Below are 21,885 nucleotides of genomic sequence, written 5' to 3' on the forward strand. Positions count from 1 at the left end.
CTCCAGGACTCCTCTGGAGTCTCCCCTGGCTGGAAGGACTAGAAGAGGATGTCCAGGCTGTGTAGCTACTCACCCATAATTCCACAGGAGAGAAGGGTAGGTCCTTGACTCATCTTCTTTGGCGTGTGCTGAAAACAACCAGAAAAGCTATTCAGACTTCACGTCATCAGAAGCACGTTCACACACGACTCTGAGCTGAGCTCATGACACTGAGCTAAAGTCACAGTTACAGGAGGATCTGCCTTTTGCCAGTATCGGGTTGAGGAAAGGGGAAGAAAGTAGCCCAAGAGACAACATCTGCACAGGACTGAGCCTGACCTTTGCCCCAGGCCCAGAGTTACAGACGGAGCAGGCTAAAGGGGCCTTTGAGTCATACAAGACGCCTGTGACTCCCGACAAGAGGGTTCTCTCCACAGAAGGATATGGGGAGGTTTGATGCAACGATAGAACCAAACTCTACTAGGGGCTAGAAAGAAATTTGGAGAGGTGGCCCCCTAGGAGTGAGGAGCAATGGACCCTCACTACTCCCTGACGGCTCCCCGGAGATTCAGAGACAGCATCCTCCACAAGGCAGAAGGGAATGCCGGCTGAAGCTCCACAGCCGCCATGGCTACAGCAAAGCTTCCAATCATTCTCTGAAGCACAAGACACTCACTGGATCTATCAGGTCTCAACCTGAGAGTTACGGTTTTCAACTCCTGGGCTCTGTACACCACTGGGCTTCCCCCTCCACTGTGAACATTTCCTGTCTTCCCTCACAGTCCACACCTACCTCAGCTGAACAGCAGATGACAAAGAAGCTGAGACTGCACAGCCACACAGCAAGCTGAGCACAGAACAGTCTGGCGTCCAAGTCAAGTGGCCTACTCAGAAGGCGAGTGAGGATCAGACATCCCAGTCAGGACCCCAAGAGGAAGGTCTGCCTCATGCACCCCAGAGACCAGCTACCTCGCTCCCTCACGTTCAGTTACACTATACCCAGTAGACAGGAACTGACAGTTATCTGCATTCAGGCTGCATTCATGCAATGGGAAATGAAGTTCTCAGGGTTCTAGCTTCTGAGAGGAGCTCCAGTCCCCTACCACATGACAGAAAGAGGCAGGGTTTCTAGGGTGAGAAGTGGGTGGGAGCCTGGCTCTGGTTCACAAAGTCCCAGGAGGAGGGCGGGGCTGACTAGCAACACCTGGTCCACCCAGATAAGGTGGCAGGCTCCTGGCACCCCATCCCCAGTGCCCAATTTGGGGGCCTTTGTTCCCGGTTAACAGTTTAAAGGGCAGAACGGTCCTTTCCAGACCTAGGACATAGAGGAGAAGAAGGGCTCAAACCTCACGGAGGACACAGTCACACAGCCAACTCTTTTCATTACAGAGAGATGGGACTTGGGGTGGGGTGCAGAGCATGTGTGAGGTGGGCTGAGAGCAGAGCCAGTTTCCAGAGGAACACCTGAGCAGGTGCTGATAGACAGGAAGGTTACTGATAACGGGCAGCCCTTTCCCAAGCCTCTTCTTGGCTTAAAACCATCCTTAACATAACCAGGCCAGGTCACCCTCTGGTATGTAACTATCTTATAGCCATCTACTGAAACATCTCGAAAGAGTTCAAAAGAGCTGTACCTGCCTCTGTCTCAGCTGAAAGCCCGCACCAAAGTCACCCAATAGAGAACAGGTAACAACACAGGAGAGCCTGCCTTCAGGGCTGAACCACCCACAGAACCAAGGGCAGAAGCCTACAGCAGCCAGGCAGGCCCCTTACTCTCCAAGGAAAGTTCTGAGAAAGTACGGGATTGCCTCCGAGGGAAACAAGGTCTCAGTGCTCACAGGGTACCCAGGTTCAAGGACAATACCTGCTCAGGTAGGTCCTAGTCTGCCCCACCCAGGGCACCCAGGCCCAGTGTCAACCAGATGGGCTAGGAGCCCACTGAAGCCACACCAAGACAAGACCACAGGAAGGCTGGCACAGTGCGTGTGCGCACTAGTGACCACAGGTGACACAAGGGAGAGCTTGGGACTTCACGGGAAGAAGCAGGAAGCAGAGGACTGCCACCTGTACCTTGTCAGGAAGGGAGAGCTCATGTTCTGCTGTAAGCTGGGAATGCAGGGCCAAGGGAGGCCTAAGTTGGCCCTGAGTACCTGCTTCTAAACCCTTGTCTCATCCTGGCCCTGCTCATTCTGGGCCTGGGCCACACACTCTTCTACAGCCTGTGAATGTTCCACCTTTATTCCAGTAGTAATCATTTCATTTGAGTTGACTGGAGATAGCTCCTGTCAAATAAAGAACCCCGGAGCTAGAGATCGCTCAGCAGTTGAGAGCACTGGCTGCTTCTCCAGAGGACTAGGGTTCAATTTTAGCACCAACTTGGCTTACAATCACCTGTAACTCTAGTCCCAAGGAATCTCACACTCACTTCTGGCCTCCAAGGGCACTAGGCGTGTACACTCTGTAACACATACATGCTGGCAAAACATCCACACAAATAAAACTTTTAAAAAAGAAAGGAAGAAAGAAAAGAAAAGAAAGAGAAACCTTGATTGGCTCCACACTGGATCTCAAGCTAGGACGAGGGCCCTGTCTTGTTTTCTGAGCTCGACTTCTGAAGTGAAGAAGAACTTTCTAAGCACCAGAACATCTCATCCTAAGCCTCCCAGGGTCAAAGGGCCAAGCATACCCTGGCCCCTGGCAGGTTTGCCTGGGGACTTCACATGGGCAAAACAACACCTAGGAGTTTCTGGCTCCAAGCTGACACAGCCTTCCTATTTCCAGTGTCTACCAAGAACACAATAAAATTCCCACTGGCAGATACCATTCCTGCAGCCAGGCTTCCAACTCTTCAGATCCTCTATTCCCAGAGCAGGAAGAAGGGATAAGCGAATCACTGTGCCAAGCCAAGGTCCAGCAGCCCCAAAGGGACTCTGCTGTGAGGACCCCAAGACTTCCGGAATCTACAGAAGAGTGAGCTCAACTGCAGGCTGAGGTCTGCAGGGAAGGAAGCCGAGAGCACGTTTCCTCTTTGCACGCCTCCCTCTTTGTGCCTGAACCCACCAGGGCTCAGTCTCAGTGACACGATTCACGTCACAAGAGAAGTCTTTGGAATCAGGTCCTGGAAGGAAAGACAAAAGCTGGAAATCAAATTGAGGCTTCAGGGACATTTGTCTGACTAAAGGTGGCTCTGACTTCAATAAAGACCCAATTAAGGCTCTAAAGGAGAAGCTAGCAAACATGGAAAATACCAGGCCATACCCATAGCTTTCACAACTTTCTTCAAAGGTTACTGCCTAAAACAACCGAGCCACTTTTTCCTTTTGCTGACACAGTACCCAGGGAGCCACAGTGTGAAGGGGAGATGCTCGTACGACATACTAAGAACAGGCACAGTATCATGCCTGCCTCTCAAACAGAACTCAGTGAGGTTGAGACAGCAGGAAGCAGAGAGGAATTCAGGAAGATGAAGAGAAGCTGAGAAGAGAAGGGTGTGATGGAGGGAACACTGACTTCAAGGCTGAGCTGGGCACAGGGGCCTCTAGATGTCTATGTCTACCCAGACTTCAGCTAGTCTATGGCCAGCCAGAGACTCTGGTTGGAGCTGTTGAGGCCCAAGTGCCAGGTTGGTTTGACAATGAATATGAGAGTTCCCTGTGCCTAGAGAGCTGAACACAAGGCCTAACGTGGCTACCAACGTCAGAGTGGGCAAATGCCTTAGCACTGGCACTCGAATGTGGAAGGGTAGAAGGCGGTGTCTCTTCTACTACTGGCTGCATGGTTTGGGCACAGGCAAATAGTCTATAGCTATGTACTGTTCTCTGCCCAGAGCAGCCGCTTGCCTGTCTCCTCTGGGCTCCAGGATTTCAAGTAGGCTGAAGAGAAAGCTGTCCGGGCCAAAGGAGATGGTTACTTTGGAAACAAGAACAGGTTCTTGGCCTGCATGTAGACAAATGGGCAGGAGCTGGGGGGAGTTCAGTGCTCCAGGGTCACACATCTGGGCTGCCTTCCAGTGACAGTGGCTAATGTTAGAACATGAGAAGGAAAGGCCCTTGAGCAGAGGAAAGCAACCAGGCAGACTAAGGAAAGAAGACAGGGAGTGGTCATGGTTACCTATGCATGGCTGCCTGACCAAGGCAAGCCAGGGCTGTGAACACAGCCAGTATCCAGACCTATCACTCCCAGAGAAGTGGGTTCCTGAGCCCAGAAGGAATATGCTAAGCATTCATCAGTTTTTGTTCCTTTTCCTGAACCTTCCTTGAGAGTAAGGATGGTCACCTTTGTCACCAGAATTAGGGTTTTGCTGTTTTGTTTTGAGACAGATTCTCATGTCATTAGGTTGGCCTCTAACTAGCTACTTAGCTGGTTTTGAACTTCTGATCCTTCTGCTTCCACCTCCTAAGTCCTGCAATCCCAGGTGTGTGTCACCAGTTGTTCAAAAGGGGAATGAGAAGGTGACTGTGGAAGGGCAGGGACCACAGCTCTTCTTGTTTCTCACCGGGACTCAGGAGCTCCAGGGTCCCAGAGTCTAAGGAACCTTCTCCCAGTCTCCCTTAGAATCCTGTTTCCTTTTCAAATCTTAACCTCCACTTTTGTTATCTTCTTGGTCTAATTAGAAAACACAAGAGAAACTGTTTGCCACCTTTTCTGTGTCAGCTGGTGGCACCTGGTGTGAGGATGATGTTACCAGGGCTGCCTGTGGAGCAAACCCCAGCAACTTCCTCTGCTGCTCACACAGGGGACCAGCTGACCTCAGACTCTGTCTCGGGGAGGACATCGCTAGAATGGCACTATTTGGGTCTTCAGGCGCTTACAGAACGTTTCTCCCTGATGTGGCCACGACCTTCAGAAGCATGGTCAGAAGATCCTGGCCAGAGACCAGGCATCCCCACACTGAATTCTCTGAGCCACAGTTCCCGTCTGTCTAAGGGACAGAGATGAATACACCTTTGTCCTTGCCTGAGCAACTTCCATGGTACTCTCCACACCTTCTGTGGCCAGTACTTGGGTTGAAGTAGGCCTAGAATGTAAGCAATGGTCAATATGAAAGATGTCAACAAACTCACAGACAAGAAGAGCTCTTTCCAAAGAGGCCATCCCTCACCACTGACGTGACCTCTGGATCAGAGGGGAAGAGATAGATGGTTCTGGGCCTAGACAGGCCTAAAGCAAGGAACAGAAACAAGAAAGGTGCTCTCTGGAAGGGGAGCAGAGGTTGAAAGACAAAGCCTGGGCCTTGGAGTAAGAATACCAGCAAATGAGCCTTGAGGAAGGGATGAGTATACATCGCCCTTCTGTTCCAGGAAGACAAGGCTCTTCCTTTAGGAAAGGCGCAAGACCCTGCTCCTCAGCTGGGACTCAGGAACGGCTGCTTCCATGACCCTAGGCCCTGGTTCTATGGCTAGCTCCAACCAGTCCTCTTGACACTAGATAGGCACAGAGACAGCTGGGGACCAATAATACAGCTGAACCCTGGAAAGCACAACCCTGGGGATCTCTGGGCAGCCCCTCAGTCCAAGGCACCATCTGTAGATATTTCCCCAAAAGACGGTTAATGCTAAGAAAAAAGATAAGACAAGCATGACGTACATCTCGGCTACAGATTAAACGGAGGGACCAAAATGACAAGGTCAGAAGCTGTGGCCATGGGAGCCTGTGCAGGCCCTGGTGGCATGAAATGCCTGGCTTTTATTAAGAATCGTGCCCTAGCATGAGGAGTCAGTCACTCAGTGCATAGGTAACCTGTTAAGAAGTGGTAGGAGCCAAGCAGAGATATCATGAGGAGAAAGAAGACAGAAAGTTTGGGGGCAGGCAGGATTGGCTTTAGGGCTGAGCAGCCACAGAAAGGAGAGTTCTATGCTATGGAAGAAGTCCAAAGGTCCTGAGGCAGGCTCACAATTGGCATCTCTGGGCGATGCCAGAGTACTGAGTGGGGACAGTACTCGTGGGGCATGAAGCCAGTGGATGGTTCTGAGCAGATGATCAGACTAGACTGGTACTCTGCGTGGCTGCTGGGTAGAGAAGAGGTTTTAAGATCCAGAAGCAGAGGCCCAGTTACCTCAAGAATCTTCGTGAGAGAGGCCAGCAGTAGGATGAGGGTAGCTGAAGGTGGGGGTAGAGGGTAACAGTGAGAAGTGATCAAACTGAAGATACACATTATATGCAGATTGGAAGTGGGGTGTGATGGCTCAAGTAGCCCCACTCCTGCTATAAAGACCCAGGTATCCATCAGCCAGGAGCCTTAGCTGCTTCTCCCTGCCCTGTGTCTACAGTGCTGGGGCACAGGGAACAACCTCAGAGATAGGCGCCCCTATACCACCTTGAGGGAGGAAGCCTAAACACAGGGCAAGAAGTGGGGCTGATGGATGGAAACGAGGTGAGTAAGTGGGCAAGCCAGCAAGGTAGTAGTGTCCTGCGGCAGCTCTCAGCTCTCAACTACACGCATGCGTGGAAAGTAAGATCGAGCCCACTTCTACCCAGCCTTCAAGGCCACACCTAGCACCCCAGTTCTGGGAGGCTCACCCTGATATGCTTATAGCCCAGCCAGCCTCCTCAGCATACCTGAATCTCAGCAGGGTGCCAGCTATGAGTTGGCATTAATGGCTCTTGAAGGGTCACTGCATTCTGTCTCTCTGGTAGAGTCTCCCTCTACTCTGGGAACCACTCTAGACAACAGGGCAAGGCTCAGCTCTAAATCATGCTGGTTCTTCCACTCTTGGCTGATTCCCATTCATAGGACAGGGACTTGTAAAGGTCTGTGGACCACATGCAGGTCCCAAGCATTTCCCAAATTTACCGAGGTGAGGGGCTTCAGTCCACACAATAGTCAGAATGTGGTATTTGCCAACATGAGACAAGGAAAAGAAAGCCCACCAAAGGGCTGAATGTGAAGCCCACCATCGTTTGGCCAGAGGGCAAAGAACTGGGTGATTCCAGGAAGGTGGGTGATAAGACAGACGCCTACCACCATTGAGCCAGAGGGCAGCTGCAGTGGCCATCACCACAGCCTACCACCTTGCTGCCAAGCTCTTCCTTCCTTCCTTCCTTCCTTCCTTCCTTCCTTCCTTCCTTCCTTCCTTCCTTCCTTCCTTTCTCCCTCATCTACCATTCTCTCACCCTGCACTGCCCTTTGGGGGAACAAACTTATCTTGGCCTCCACTCTGGCACCCCTCAGCCTGGAAGCCAGGCAGGAAGAAAAGAAATGCTGGGCTCAGCTGATGCCCTGGCATGATCTTTCTCCCCTCACTGAAGCGGCTCTAAGCTAGGCCCAGCTGCTTTCTCCCTCTGAGTATGTAGCCACACAGTTCATCTGCCACACAGCCCCAGCCTAGAACCTCTTGCAGAGTTCAGCTTACTTCCAAGTTGCTAAACCTGGGTGCCACATCGTTAGTCACACCACAAACCCGCTGTACCTGCACACCGGGCCACAAAGGAGGAGAAAGAAACGCAGCCCCTGAGGGTCCTCACCAGTTCGGGGATGAAGGTCCTGTGTGCTATGGAGTCAGCTCCCTGGATGATGAGGCTTCTCCTTAGGATCATCACCATGGTAAGGACCTCAGGCACTGGGCTGCATCCCAGGGTGGGCACAGGCCATCTTCAGGTGGGCAGACTTGACTAGTAGTGATACCTGGGCATCCCAGGGAGTGATGTCATCAGCAACAGCTCCCCATCAGATGCTTAGTCTGGGGACAAGGTCCTCTGGGAATGGCCAAAAGTAGTCAACAACCTGGGAAGACAAAGACAGGCAAAAGAGTTCAAAACTAGGAAAGCCTGGGATGCCAATAGTGTAGCTCAACCCCGACAGTGCAGGGGACCCAGTGGAGAAGGAACTATATTTTTATTGCACTCTGAGAGGTTACCAAGGCCCAGAATTTCTTTCTTAGATCACACACACACCCCAGCTAGCCTCAGGATAGCCACTAGCTAATGCTCTTCTAGACAGAGCAACAAATTTGGATCCAGCCATGAGACATCTTCAAGACCACAGGTTCTGAGGTGCTAGCAATATGTGGTTCCTGGTGATGCAGCATCTTACCACTGGCTGGGCTGTTTGCAGGCACACTGAGCTCAGACTAAGACAAGTTTCAACTGGCTAAGGATCATACTCGTCATCCTCACATCCAATATCAAGGAGGACATGGGATCCAGAGCTGGGTGCTGGCTCGCCTCAGCTACCTAGTCAAGAACAAATACTACTGGCAAACCAGGAGGGCCTATTTAAAGACACACACCCCACCCTTAGCAGTGCCTCATTTCTACATAATCACAACACCAGAGGACTTTGTAGCCTTGTCCCTTTCCCCAGAGTGAACTAAACCAAGTGACCTATGAGCCAGTGACTGGACTGCCTTGGTACTACCATTCTCCAAAGATAGTCATGTCGCCTCTCTGTCCACCAGGTCCCACCGAGCAAAGGCAGAAGCTGGACAGACTTCGGTGTAGGTACGAAAAGCAGTTCCTTACAAGGTGATTTCTCTTATCCTAGTTCCCCATCCCAACCCATTAGTTAGCCCTTCAAAGAAAATTACACAAACATGAATGAGGATCTGAAGGTCACCAACAAAATCTAAAAAATAATGGTAAGAATAGCAATAAATAAATAGAAAGGCAGTTCCTAATCTGTAATTAAAAACAAACTGCTCAGTGCAGGAAAATGTTTTAGAAGTTGCGGTGTAAAAATTAATTGCACCCTGGTATTTACTTCCCATCCAGCTTATAAATCATATTTTCCTGTTTACTTCTATTAAACTTTACAGAGGGTGCTATTGAATCTGCTATTATAGGCCAGCTGGTGAGCACAGGAAAAGGACCTTCTACCTTCTTCGAAAACAAGGTTCGTCCAAAGTGCAAAATCAGGGATGGGGGCTGGTCAATGCATTTGTAAAGCTTGACTGTTCAGGAAAGGAGGCCGGGGCGGGGGGGGGGGATCTAGAGTCCCCAGTGGCGCTGGGAGACTTGCTTCACACCTCAAAACCACATCAGTCTATAAGCCATGCACCCTAACCAAGTGTGATGTGTTTAAAGAAGGAATGTCGAGCTGTTCTGCTTAGTTCTGGCTCAACAGCAGGGCCAGAAGGGCCCGCTGGCCCCCTGCATGCTTGGATCAGGAGCAGGCCAGGAGGGGTACCCCTGGACTCGCCTTTCAAAGGGGCCCTTTGTGCTACCCTAGGCAGGGGAGACCTGGTGGCAGTCATCGCCTTTCTGGGTGTGAGCCTCAATTCAGTCCTAGGGCAGGCAGCCATTGGCACAAGGCCTGGGAGGTAAACTCCCCGCTTCCTTCTCCGAGGTGATTGGTAGGCTCAGTGGTTACAACTCAGATGCTAAGTCCAGCACATCTGGGTTAAAATCCCCACTTTTGAAATATATTATTTCTCTAAGGGACTCAGTTTCCCTCTTTTTACTGTATCCTAGAAAAGCAAAGCTCAAGCCCTTTGCTTAGTGCCCAGTTCATCTGAAAAATCACAGATGGTAGAAACTACTGTTCATTTTATTTCATGGGGAGCCCCAATCCTCTCTCCAGCAATGGACATCCAGGCAGTCATCCTCCTTAATTTGTTCAAATTCCATCAGCAGGGGCCTGGCTGTATTATGGTCCATCCCTCTAGTGAAACTGCGAGACTAGTAAGGGCAATGCTAGGGAAATGCATTGCCATAGAAACACGACAGCCCTGCACAAAGCTGCAAAGCGGACTGAGACAGCAATGGGTTCCCGCTCTCTCCAGCTCCATCCCCACGGTAGCCCCTACAAAGGGCCATGGGTGGCAGGGGCCGCACTAGGGGTGGAGCACTACAAGCACCTGAGTACTTCCACTTGGGTAGTTGGGAAGAAGGATGGACCATCCCTGCCCTCGCAGCTCTGAAAAGAGGCAGCACTGTGTACGTACTGAGAGCAGAGGGAAGAGCAGCGGAGGGGAGAGTGTTAAAGACGCCTCTGCCTGGGTGGGGCAGAGCAGGAACACCCTGGCTGCCCACTCACAAGGGACCGGTTAAATAAACTACAGTATTGCTGTGTGACAGAATACTGTGTGGCCTTTAAAATGGTTTTAATGAAGCAGTCAGAACATGAAGTGGGGAATGGTATGCACATTGGCAGCCATGGACGGGGTACATGGAAGGCAACAGGACAAAGAGCTGGAAAGACCCTGAGCTCTGAAAGCCATGCTGAATGCAGACTTTATTCTACAACATGGTTTGGCTCCCAGAGGAGTTGTCACTGGAGCTGGTTTCTGGGATCTGTTGGAAGAGTCTTTCTGCCCTTTACCTGCCCCAGTACAGTCCCTTGAAGAGTGCAGGCTCAGCACACACTTCTGGAAGTAGGCTAAGTCACAGCAGCCTCTGTGAGTCCGGGTACATTCTCAGACCTGGAGAGGCTAGTCCAGACCACCAGAGCCAGCCCAATCTGAAACTGCCTGGGATTTTTTTTTTCTTTTGGTACAGGGTCTTTCTGTGTAGCCTTGGATGTCCTGGAACTCACTCTGTAGATTAGGCTGGCGTTGAACTCACAGGGATCGCCTGCCTCTGCCTCCCAAGTGCTGGGATTAAAGGGGTGTGCAACTATCATCCGGTTCTGCCAGAGATTCCTTTGCCCATCGGCACAGGTTTACCCAACCCCATCAGAGTGTGCTGGTGTTCATTCAGTGACCTAGAGCAGTGTAAGAAGACTCTTTCCAGAGAGAAAGGGAATGCACTGGGGGGTCCCAGAAGGGTGGGTGACAAGACATAAGCCTGGCAATGCCCTCTTCGAGCTACCTCTTGAGCACAGGACCTCCTTAGCCTGCTGGCTTTCTCTATAACCAATGAAGAAATATTTACATCTACTGAGCACTACTGTGTCTGTCTCCAAGGGGTCACCTGTTAAGGTGGTGTTATTGTGGCCATGTTAAGGGGGTGTAGGACACAGTAAGAGATCATCAATCGGGTCTTGCAAGGACATTGTTCATTAGTAGGTGTCGTGTGACTAGGTGAATTTTCTTTAAAAAAAAAAAACTTATAAAATCACATGCCTGGTCAGGAAGTGGTGGTGCACACATTTAATTCCAGCACTCAGAATCTCTGTGAGTTCGAGGCCAGCCTGGTCTACAGAGCGAGTTCCAGGACAGGCTCCAAAGCCACAGAGAAATCTGTCTCGAGAAGAAAGATCACACGCCTGGCCACACCAGTCACTCTTGTCTCGCCATTTGTCCTCTCCCTATATACAGAGTGACAGCGTCTGCCAGGAGTCCTTCAGAGCTGAGCCAATTCTCCAGCCACAGTGTGAACCCCTCCCTCTTAAGGTCTGTCCTTCATAAGGCTACCCAGCTTCAGTTATTTAATCATGGCAGCAGAAAATGAACTAATAAATCGGGCATGATAACTCATGCTGCAACCCCAGCACTTGGGAGGTGGAGGCAAAAGGACCAAGAGTTCAAGACAAGCTTCAGTTGCATCAGATTTTGCCTCAAACCAGCACCATCTCAAAATAAAATAAAATAGACTAGCATCTACTAAAGACCTACTATGCCAGTAGAAGCGGTTTTATACATATGAGCTGTAATAGGCTCACCTGCCCCCATTCCACGGCACAGGAAGCAGTTCACCAGCGCCTAGGCTGAAAGTTGGGGTCGGATCCCTGGTGGACCAGCTCCCAGGCTGGCATCTCCCCACTGCTGCCCGCCTGCCTATCTCACATGTGCCCTTCAGAGACCCACTCAGACAGCTAACACACGGCCTAGCAATCAATGGCATTCCTCTGCATCTACCTGGAAAAGTAAAACGTGTTCACCTCAAACCCTGTGCACAAATGCCTGATTCATAACAGCCGAACCAGGAAACCAGCCAAACGTCCTTCACTGGTGAATGGTTAAACAGCGGCTCATCCACTCTAGAGAATATCAGTCAGCAGTCAGAGGAGGAACTAGGCATGCGCAAGAACTCAACGTGCCACCAGAGAATTATTCAGGGGGCAGGGGGAAGCAAACCCCCTAGGATTTAATTGCTATAGGATATCATTTGTATCAAGTTCTTAAAATGATAACATTATAGAATTGAAGAACAGCAGTTGTCAGTAGTTTAGAAGACAGCGGTGTCAACAAAAGCAACACCAGGTACTCTGTGGAAGATGGAAGTACCTTGACCTCCACTGTTCCATATCTATTTCCTGTTTCTGATGTTGGGCTGCCATCTTACAAGCTGCTACTATTGAGGGAAACAGTGAAAACTGCCCACGCTTCTGTTTCATTTCTTACAATTGAATGAATATAAAATAACATCATTTCAAACTAAAATCTTTTACAGTCCATAGGCAGGACATGGTACACATAAAGGGAAACTTGCAGGAGTTAGTCTTTCCTTCTACCATGTGGGTCCTGGGAATCTCTCACTAGCCTCCAAACTAAACATTTTAATTAAAATTTTTAGTGTGCATGTTAAAACTCAGAGATCTAAATACTTTAAGAGTGCATTATACTAGAAAGCCCTGGCCACGGGTCTCTATACCCCTTTCTGCAAGCAGGGCTGCAGGCCACGCTTCTCACCTGTTCATTTCACCTGGCACCTCCTCTGATTCTTTAGGTCTGTAATGAAATTCTCTATTGTCACTGCCCAGTCCCTACAGTCTACACCCACCTGATTGCCGTGATGTCCTGGGCAGCGCGGACAGCTTTCCTGACCACCATGATGTCCTGGGCAACACAGACAATTCTCCTGCTCTGTTTCTACACTCCTTAAGCCACCCAGTGTCTGCGGAGGGCCTCCCCTGACTGTCACTCCAGGGTGAACATGGGGACACGGTGCCTTCTGGCTCCTACCGCATGAGACCCACTCAGTGACTCACCTTCCCCAGGATTTACACCACAAGAGCAGAAGCCCACATCAGACTTTCCACTGTCCCCTGACCTCACATCACTCAGCGTCAATGAAATGGCAGAAACTCCTTGCCGACCCTCAAGCCCTCACCCCAGTGGTACATTTACATAAGAACAACACAGAAGCTGGGCACATACTACATGCCTATAACCCCAGCCTTTGAGATATAAAGACAAAGAGCTTGAAATTAGCCTCAACAACAGTCTTTCCCCAGGGAATAAACCACCTAAACTTCCCAGTGCTGTGGCCAGAAAGACCTCAAGGTGAGAGACCCAGGGCTACAACCAGGGCACCACAGCTGCCAACTCATCTCCCTGAGCATCAACCCCAGGCAGGTGTCTCACTTAATCTCCTTACATTCTTATGAAGAAACACTGCTGTGTAGCGCTGTTTTCCATAAGGGCAGATCAAGGCTAGAAGAACATAAACCCAACCATCTGCCAGCACCACACAGCTAACAGGACAAGGCCGGCACTCAAACCCAGGCCTGTTCCTTGGGTACTTCCCTCCCTTGTGTACATGTATTTTCTCCTCTACCTCTCCTTTGATACAGATTCTTATGCAATAGTCCATGACGGCCTGAAACTCATGTTGTTGCCTAGGCTGGCCTCAAACTGATGGCAACCCTCCCACCCCAGTCTCTCAAGTGCTGGAACTAGAAGTGTGCACTACCAGAGTTAGCATGGGCCTCCCTCTGATACCACAGGGACAGGGACAGCTTTGCTCTTTCACACAGTCCTTCCTAACAGGAAACTGTCTTGCTTTTGTTCTGCACACTTCAGTGAGGTTCATGGCTTTGTACCCTTGAATGCAGCCATGTGATAGCACTTGCAGGCCAGGCACTTGAGTTAGAAGGATAAAAAGCGCACAGGGCACATCTGAGGCATAAGTGCATGCTAAATGAGTTAACACACCCAGAGTTCTGCAACTTCACAGTTCCCTGTGCATCTTAGAAAGACGGCAGGAGTTTACTGAGGGAAGGTGTCCCTCATCCACTTTGAAAGGCTATCCCTTAAAAAGGAACTAACCACACTAGAAATGGCCAAGACAATTAAACTTTTCCTCCTTTTATCATCTTTGTTCAGCCTATGTGGGTGGTACGCATAGCTACATCTCAGTGTCTTAAAAACAGAACTCTGAACGAAACCTAAGTGTGGACTTGGCCACAGACACTGATTTTCCTGACAGTCCTTAGTGTCCTACTTCCCCTCTCGCTAAGCAAAGGAAGAAGGAGGGGACAGCAAGACCACAAGGTCTTTGTGAAAGTCTCATGCACGTTTAAACTTGCATGACAAGTCATCTGGAGACAGGATCTAGAAACAAACTTAGAAACATCTGGAGGAGTGCGCGTCTCCACAATCACGCCATCTTCTATCAAATTCCGTTCAGAACTCAGACGCGCGAGCAGAGCTGAGGCAGCCAAGCCCTGCAGGCCTGCTTCCTAGCTGCCAGGAGAAGGGAGCTGCATCCACAGGGCACTTCTCCTTCCTGATAGTCTAACTAAGGAACCTGTATTTGAAGGATGAGCGTGAAAAGCTGCTTAGGGACTTCATCCAGAGTGTTATCTTCCAAACCAAGACGACATTGGAAAGAAGTTGCAATTCCAACCTGAGAAAGGTGCTGGGAATGTGTAGCTTCGCCACAGTTCACATTTCAGTTAGGCCCAGACATTAAGGATGTGCTCAGAATCAAATCCTGATTTAAGAAAATCCCACAATAGAAAAGCAAGGAAATGTGTGTGTGTGTGTGTGTGTGTGTGTGTGTCCATACTTTCTCTACTGCTCTCCATCTTATTCTTTGAGACAAGGTCTCTCACTGAACCTGAAACTTAGCTCTTTGGCAAACTCCAGGGATCCTCTTGTCTCCCCCTCTCCAGTGCTGGGATTATAGATACACACTCGACCATGCTCAGCTTTTTACCTGAGTGTTGGGGATCTGAACTCGGGTCTTTATGCATTCTTGTACAGCAAGCATTTTACTGGCTGTGGCATTCTCCCAGTTCACAAACATATATTTTCAAAACTATGTTCCAAATTCTTCTTCATGTCTATCTGCAGAAATGGACTGACACAGAGTCTGCCTTTCAACCCAGAAGGAATAAAATATTAGCCAGAGGAGCCATGCTAGGTGCTGTACTGACTGTAAACCCAAGGTCCCTACAGAAAGGAGGTGTGGGCATGCCATTTCCAGAGTAGGAAAGAGGTTCAGGCTATCCAGTCATGACACAAAATACACAGCCTCAACTTACATCTGCTAAATTCCAAAGGTTGACATATCTACGAGCCCCTGGGCTAAGAGAGCAAAGTACATGCCTTGTAAGCATGGAAAACTGAGTGCAATTCCCAGAACTTATGTGGAAACAAAAACAAACAAAACAAACAAACAACCCCCCCCAAAAAAAGTACATTTTTGCATATAATCCCAGCACTAGGGAAGCAGAGGCAGGAGGATCTCTGAGGCACACTGGCCAGTCAGCCTAGCCTGCTTGGCAAGTTCAGATCAGTGAGAGAAACCCTGTCTTCAAACACACAGAGACACAGACATACACACCATGCCTTAATTCCAGCACTTGGGATGCAGACGCAGATGTATCTCTGTGAGTCCGAGGCCAGCCTAGTCTACAAAGCGAGTTCCAGGACAGCCAGGGCTGTTACACAAAGAAACTCTGTTTCGAAAAACCAAACACATACCCCCCCCCCCCCCGCCACACACACACTCACAATTCCTATCTATGTACCCATGCACACACGTTTACGTGCACATGTACAAACACGCACACTGCTCTAACACTGAAGCAGTGCATGTGCCTCCTGGATGCAGCTCTTCTTAAGCAATCTAGGGCAAGCACCAGTCTTCTGGAATTAGGTTGGAACATGGCGCAGGTCACACTGCAGGCTGCAGGCAGGGACGAGTGAGGGCGGTCTTGAAGGTGAAGGGGGGGATAAAAAGTCATCACTTTCCACATTTATCTGCGTAGCTAAGCTAAGTACGCCCAGAAGGCTACACATCATCTGAGAAACTTGGTACTTCCAGCCACGGAGGGACCACATTGCTTATCACTACTCTAGCCAGCATCTGTGCTCATCCACCTTCCCAGTTTCCCCTGCGTCTCTGTCTCCCATTGTATACCCACGAGGGCACACCCTACCCTGCTCCTGCCTCAGTGATCCTCAACCTCAGTGCTAAACCACACAGCAGGAACCTCATCAATGACTATCTGTTAATCCAGCATCAAAGCTGAGGAACGGCTGGAAAGTGGTCTTTCCAAGCTCAGTCTAAGGTCAGCCATCTGGTTCTGGACAAGCTATGCTCTGTTGTTAATACAATGCAAAGCGTAGGAACTCTGTGTTCTAGTGCCTTCAGGTGTAAGATTAAGAAATAATGTCCTATCTGGCAGGAGCACAAAAATATCCCTAGATCTACTGAAACCCTCAGCACAATTTCCCAGAGAGTAGACACTTATACTAAATGCCTGCAAACTGGTTAAAAAATAAAAAAAAAAAATCCTGCCACCACACTGCTAATGCTGGGCACTCAAGGGATGAGAAGTATTTTCTTATGCAATCATAAAGCACCTGTCAGTCTTAAATGGAGGGGGCCTCCTCACCCTGACTCCTGTCCCTGCTTCAGAATAAGGCATGTCTTAGGAGGTGATCTCTTGAATCACTGAGGTGAATACATGTTCCCTAGCCCAGAATTTTGGTAATCAAAGTCCACTGGAGTCTCGCATTTGGGGAAGGACTTGTAGTTACAGTGCATAGCAAGAAAGGGGCCTGACATCTGCCCTAGGTTCCCCCTGATTCTCTCTGGGTCTGGATGGGAGGAAACAAAACACAATAGTAGGTTGAACTGCTAAACCAACCCACGACTGTTTTCTAGTGTCCCCATCACCCTCCCAGTGTCACAGGGATGTTTCTGTTCTTCCTAAGCTAACATTTCAAGAGAAGGGACAGAAATGACATTATTCCGAGACAGAAGTGCTGTGACAGAGAGCAGAACAAATCTGCACGTGGGAACAAGAGGGTCCATTTTGTGTCTTGACACTTAAGGTGACGACATGCATGACTTGTCAAGAGCCTTGTTTCCCAATGAGAAATAACAGAGAGATGGGTTCCTAGGTGCACTCCCGCAGATCTCGTCACCAGCCACTGTGGGGGAGCCTGCTGCAGACTAGAGTTTGCTAAACAAACCGAAAGGAAGGAAACAGGAACAGGACACAGGGAGTTGGTACTTACTAACAGCACAGAGCTAAACAGCACTTTCTCTTCCAAGCCAGGATGAAGAGCGGAATGGGAGACGAGGACGGTGATAGGACAGCCAGGGGCCTAGGATAAGCTACAGCAATGCTAAGCCACTTAGCCTAATACAATCACGACGTGCTCGTCAGCACGCCTATTTACGTTACATCGAATTTAATCCACCCATGATTTAAAGAAGAGATGAGGGGTTTAAAAAAAAATAAAGACAAAACTAAAAATGGAGAAGTTCAAACAAGAGGCAGTGTGGACTGTGCGGGCAGAATGGGGCTTGGGAAGTGTGGACTCTGGCCCTAAGCAGTGCCACTGGCCGGCAACGCCTTATCTGCGGTACATATCAGCTATGTGGTTCTCTGCCTCTTTGAGCCTCAGTTTCCTTACCGGGCTCATACACATGGGGACCCCACGTTGGCTGTGGAACAATTAGTATACTGGGCTGTGTTAAGTCCCACCATCCTAGTAGCTCTCAGAGCTGATAGGCAGTGTTCAAGGCCCCAGGAAGCTGAGCAATAGCAAAAGTCAAATCCTCATTGGTGCCACAGGGCTCAAAATGTGACGTCCCCCAGAGGTGCACGGGGGTAAGGGGCTGGCAGCCCCCCTCCTGCACACCAGTGGGTGGGGACGGCAATGTTTGTGAGAGCGCATTTTCAAAGCTCAGTCTCTAGGCACACAGGAGCACACGAGCATATTTTGGTGAAGGTAACAGTATTCTAAATTGTAAGAGTTTCTTGGGAGGGGAACAAATTCACCACTGGCCAGTTCTGACACTTGTCAGGACAATAATTCCCTTCTCTTCCTTTATAAAACTTTATTTTTTTTTAAAAAAAAAAGTGGCATGTGTATCTACATGTATATGCACATGAATGTGTGACAGGCAGGTGTATGCATGCCATGATATGTGTGGAGGTCAGACAGCAACTCTGAATGTTGGTCTTTACCTGCGCCCTGCTTTCTCTTATTGTTCCAACTCTAAGACAGCTGGCACACAAGCTTCTAGGGATTCTCCCATCTCACCTTGGGAGCATCAGGATGAAGAGGTGCACTACTGTACTGGCGTTCTGTGGCTCTCAAGATCTCAGCTCCTCATATTTGTATGGCAAGCTCGTTACCCACTTAGCCGTCTCCCCAGCCCAGGAAATGCTTATGAGGCATAGGGAGGGTTCTTCTGCAACAATGTGTTCTCCCTCCTGCAGGTCAACCCACCCCAGCCCAAGGTGCAACGCAGCTTTCTTAACAGTATGGCTTCAGTGATCTGACAAGCAAAGAAAAGCATTCCTACTGGCCCTGTGCTTGCAGAAGCCCCAAGGCCGAGGCACCAAAAGGAGATAGCTTCTTAACCACTGTCACTCACAGCCAAGATGGCAGCGATCTTTATCACTGAGGTTAGTGGCTCCAACATAGCATCCTTATCCAAAACAGAATCACACCAGAACACTGGAGGTGATATAAAAGGCAGACATATGAGCATTGCAGAAACCACTATAGACATGAAGGTCACCAGCTTTCCCATCTGCCACCCACACACTTCAAGACTTCCCCTTCCTGATCTGGTGGCGTCATACCCAATCTATTTTGCAGAGGTGGTGTAGAAATTAATCAGAGGAACCAATCACACTTGAGCTTTCTGTCTTTTCTCCTTTACCCTATATCACTGCAAGATCTATGACATCTTCAAGTTCAAGAACTCCATCAGCTGCCAAAACGACATTTGAGAGTCTCAGAGCTGCCCAGCAGGTCTGTCTATGACAAACACACAAGAACCAGTAAACTAGTAGACTTCTCGGGTTAGACTGCCAGAGCCACCCATCTGGTCCCTGTGGTGGGGAGGGCTCGCAAGGACAGGATCAGCTACAGGGAACCCACTCCCACATCGGTTGCAGCATCACAGAGGGGGAACCTCTACATACAACAGCAGCCATCTGTCAGCAGACAGACCAAAATAGCACCAGACTCTTTCATCTTTAGACAGAGACTCCCAACTCAGGGATTCACTAAGTCCTAATTCCAAACTCAGTCCAGGCATTTGGTCTACTGAACAGGCCATGGAATTAATAGGAGAAATTTGAAGGAGCAGCTGCTCACTGGGTCTCGATCTCCCTTTTTATGTTTGGTAGGATGTGGGGTCAGGAGGAAGGACAGGTATTTCATTTGTAAGTTCTTCTCCACTTCCTTCTACACCAAGTGTCCAGGAAAGGGAGTATAGACCGCGGCGGGGGGGGGGGGGGGGGGGGGGGGGGGGGGGGGTCAGCTCCAGGCTAAAGGGGAAACAGCCTAGCTCTAACTGGGAAGCTGTATAGCCTCTTCCAAGCCCTGAGCCAATCTCTGCATAGTTCTGGAGATTCAAGGGACCCTGAAAGAGTTAACCCAAGTCCCAAAGATGAGCACATCATCGTCCTCATCAAAAATGGCCTATGTTCCAGAAATTCATTCTCCTGTTTGTCCAAAACATACCCTAAAGTGCTTGACACACGGCCAAGCGCGCACCGCCAAGCGCGCACCGCCAAGCGCGCACCGCCAAGCGCGCACCGCCAAGCGCGCACCGCCAAGCGCGCACCGCCAAGCGCGCCAGCTGCCGCTGCAGTTATCACGGTGTTGTCGTCATGCCCCAGCGGCACCATCTGAACCAGGCTTGGGTGCAGATGTCCTTGCTCTCAGGAAGCCCACTCACTGCGTCAGCAGCAAAGCTCACTGCGGGCGCTGAGCACTCCACCTCCGCACACCTCCCGAACCAAGTGGCACAGATACACAGCCATATGGAAGAGGACAGTTCTACAAACCACCAACAGTGGCAGCCTAGACCATGAGCCAGGCTTGGGAGGTGTTTCACGCTCTCAGACTTAAAAATAATGACGGGTTGGAGAGATGGCTCACTGGTTAAGAGCACTAACTGTTCTTGCAGAAGACCCAGGTTTGGGTCCCGGGACCCACACAGTAGCTCATAACCTTTAACTCTAGTTCCAAGGGATCCAACACGGTTTTCTGGCCTCCAAGGGCTCTTTGCATACCCACGGTACATATAAACTCATTTGGCTCAAAACATTTACATACAAATAATAAATCTTTTAAATCATAATAACAACAGAGTTAACTACGAATAAGATCAGAACAGATGAAATTTAACAGGCACAGATAGGTCAAGCCCAGCGCTTGCTCACAAAAATAACGCTCAATCAAGAACAAATAAATTAAAGTCCTGGAAAATCTATGTGATCAGTAATCATCATCAATTCATTTGGCCAAGCTTACTTACCAAGGGAGTATTCTGAGTGTGCTAGGATTACAGTAAGGTAGAAGACACAGTCATCCAGAACCACATTCTCTGCTTCCAAAGAAGTGAGAATTAGTAATGGTTGATGCAGGTAACTAAAAAGCAAAACAGAATGCACCAAGAGGGAAGGTATACAAATGCCTTCCACCAAAGGATGAACGCCTGAGTCTGAGCCCTTAGAACACACGTGAAGAGCTGGGGGCAGGTGAAGGTTTGTAACCTCAGCTCTGGTGAGACAGGGAAAACAGATCCCTGCAGCTCACTGGCCAGCCAGCCGGCCTAACTGGCAAGCTCCAGGTCCCAGTGGGGGCTGGAGGCTTGAGTTTGATTCCCAACATCTGGTTAAAGAGATGAACACAGGCCGGGTGGTTGGCGGCACACTCCTTTAATCCCAGCACTTAGGAGGCTGAGGTAGGTGGATCTCTGTGAGTTTGAGGCTAGCCTGGTCTACAGAGTGAGTTCCAGGACCAGCCAGGGCTGCATAGAGAAACCCTATCTTGAAAAAACAAACAAAAAAAAAAAAAAAAAAAACAAAGCTGAACATAGTGGTGTGCACTTGTAATCCCGGCCATGAAGAGACAGAATCCAGTGGATTCTTGTGGTTCGCTGCCCAGTGTAGCCAAACCAGTGAACTCCAAAACTCAAGGCAATAACCTTGCCTCAAAAAACAAAGTTGATGAGACTCGAGGAGCAATATCCAAGTTTGACCCCTGGCCTTCACACACACATACACACACACACACACACACACACACACACACTTAAGTAAAATAATTTTTAAAAAGAGAAAGTGCATGCTTAAAAACAAATAGTGGAACAAAACTGGGCTCTCTGAGGTCCAGAACCTTGCACCACAGTGCTGTAAGGATTACAAAGCCTTCCTGGGTTGTTCCCTCCCACGCCCTTATGTGTCCTCTGCCTGTGCAGGTCCTTGCTCACTTCACTTATTAACAAACTGACAAATACGTACTACAGCTGTGATGTTCATGTGGCACAAACCTATCAAGTGCCCGGAAGGAGCGTCTGCCTACACGAAGTCCCGCAGGGCAGGGCTGGAGGAGCCAGGCTGGAGCAGCCCGGCTGGCCTGGTCATGCCTGTCACTGGGTGTGGCCTAAGGGTCATAGTCAGTACAGAAGTCTTGGAGCAATACTGACCACACCCCTGGGTAAGCCTTATTCTCTGAGAGCCCAAATAGGGGCCTGGGCCCCTTTGCAAAGAAATCACAGATAGAGGCAGCTAAGGAACAAAACCGCTTCTTCCGAAACTCGATGGAACTCAACTGGCACAATAAGGAGCAGGCCCCATTTGGGATGCACTGGGGGATAATGTGCCAGTGTCCAAATCCCATTCTGCTGCTACCCTTCCTGCTGTCCCGCTGTACCACAGAAGCCCGGGGTGCCTATCCACCTGTCCTTCAGACAGTCCTACTCATGTGCACAGTACTCAGGCCACGTGGTAGAGCCAGGCCGGGCAGTACCCTGACCACCTAACCAGAGGGGCAGCTTAAACAAGTGCCGAGGCATTCACTCCAAGCACCAAGT

General features: G+C 49.7%; 2 protein-coding genes across 3 annotated transcripts in view; both read right to left on the reverse strand.

Annotated features, from left to right (window-relative positions):
* Fam53b (family with sequence similarity 53 member B) overlaps positions 1–21,885 on the reverse strand; it is a 91,069-nt gene that overhangs the window by 56,619 nt on the left and 12,565 nt on the right. The window contains exons 2-4 of one of the 2 annotated variants that reach the window (XM_075972547.1): positions 7,444–7,702; positions 2,801–3,097; positions 74–128 (exon numbers count right to left, since the gene is read on the reverse strand). In XM_075972547.1, the coding sequence (XP_075828662.1) occupies positions 74–128; positions 2,801–2,803 (58 nt within the window). In that variant the 5' untranslated portion in view covers positions 2,804–3,097; positions 7,444–7,702. Of the gene's footprint in view, positions 1–73; positions 129–2,800; positions 3,098–7,443; positions 7,703–21,885 lie in introns of those variants that run through there. The other variant, XM_075972546.1, reaches the window with a different exon arrangement.
* Positions 74–21,885, reverse strand: part of Eef1akmt2 (EEF1A lysine methyltransferase 2) — a 93,666-nt gene continuing 71,854 nt past the window's right edge. The window contains exons 7-9 of the transcript XR_012910620.1: positions 7,444–7,702; positions 2,801–3,097; positions 74–128 (exon numbers count right to left, since the gene is read on the reverse strand). The gene's annotated coding sequence lies outside the window, so the exon portion shown is untranslated. The remainder of the gene's footprint in view (positions 129–2,800; positions 3,098–7,443; positions 7,703–21,885) is intronic.

Source organism: Microtus pennsylvanicus, chromosome 5, assembly GCF_037038515.1.
Source record: "Microtus pennsylvanicus isolate mMicPen1 chromosome 5, mMicPen1.hap1, whole genome shotgun sequence".
Classification (NCBI taxonomy): Eukaryota; Metazoa; Chordata; class Mammalia; order Rodentia; family Cricetidae; genus Microtus; species Microtus pennsylvanicus.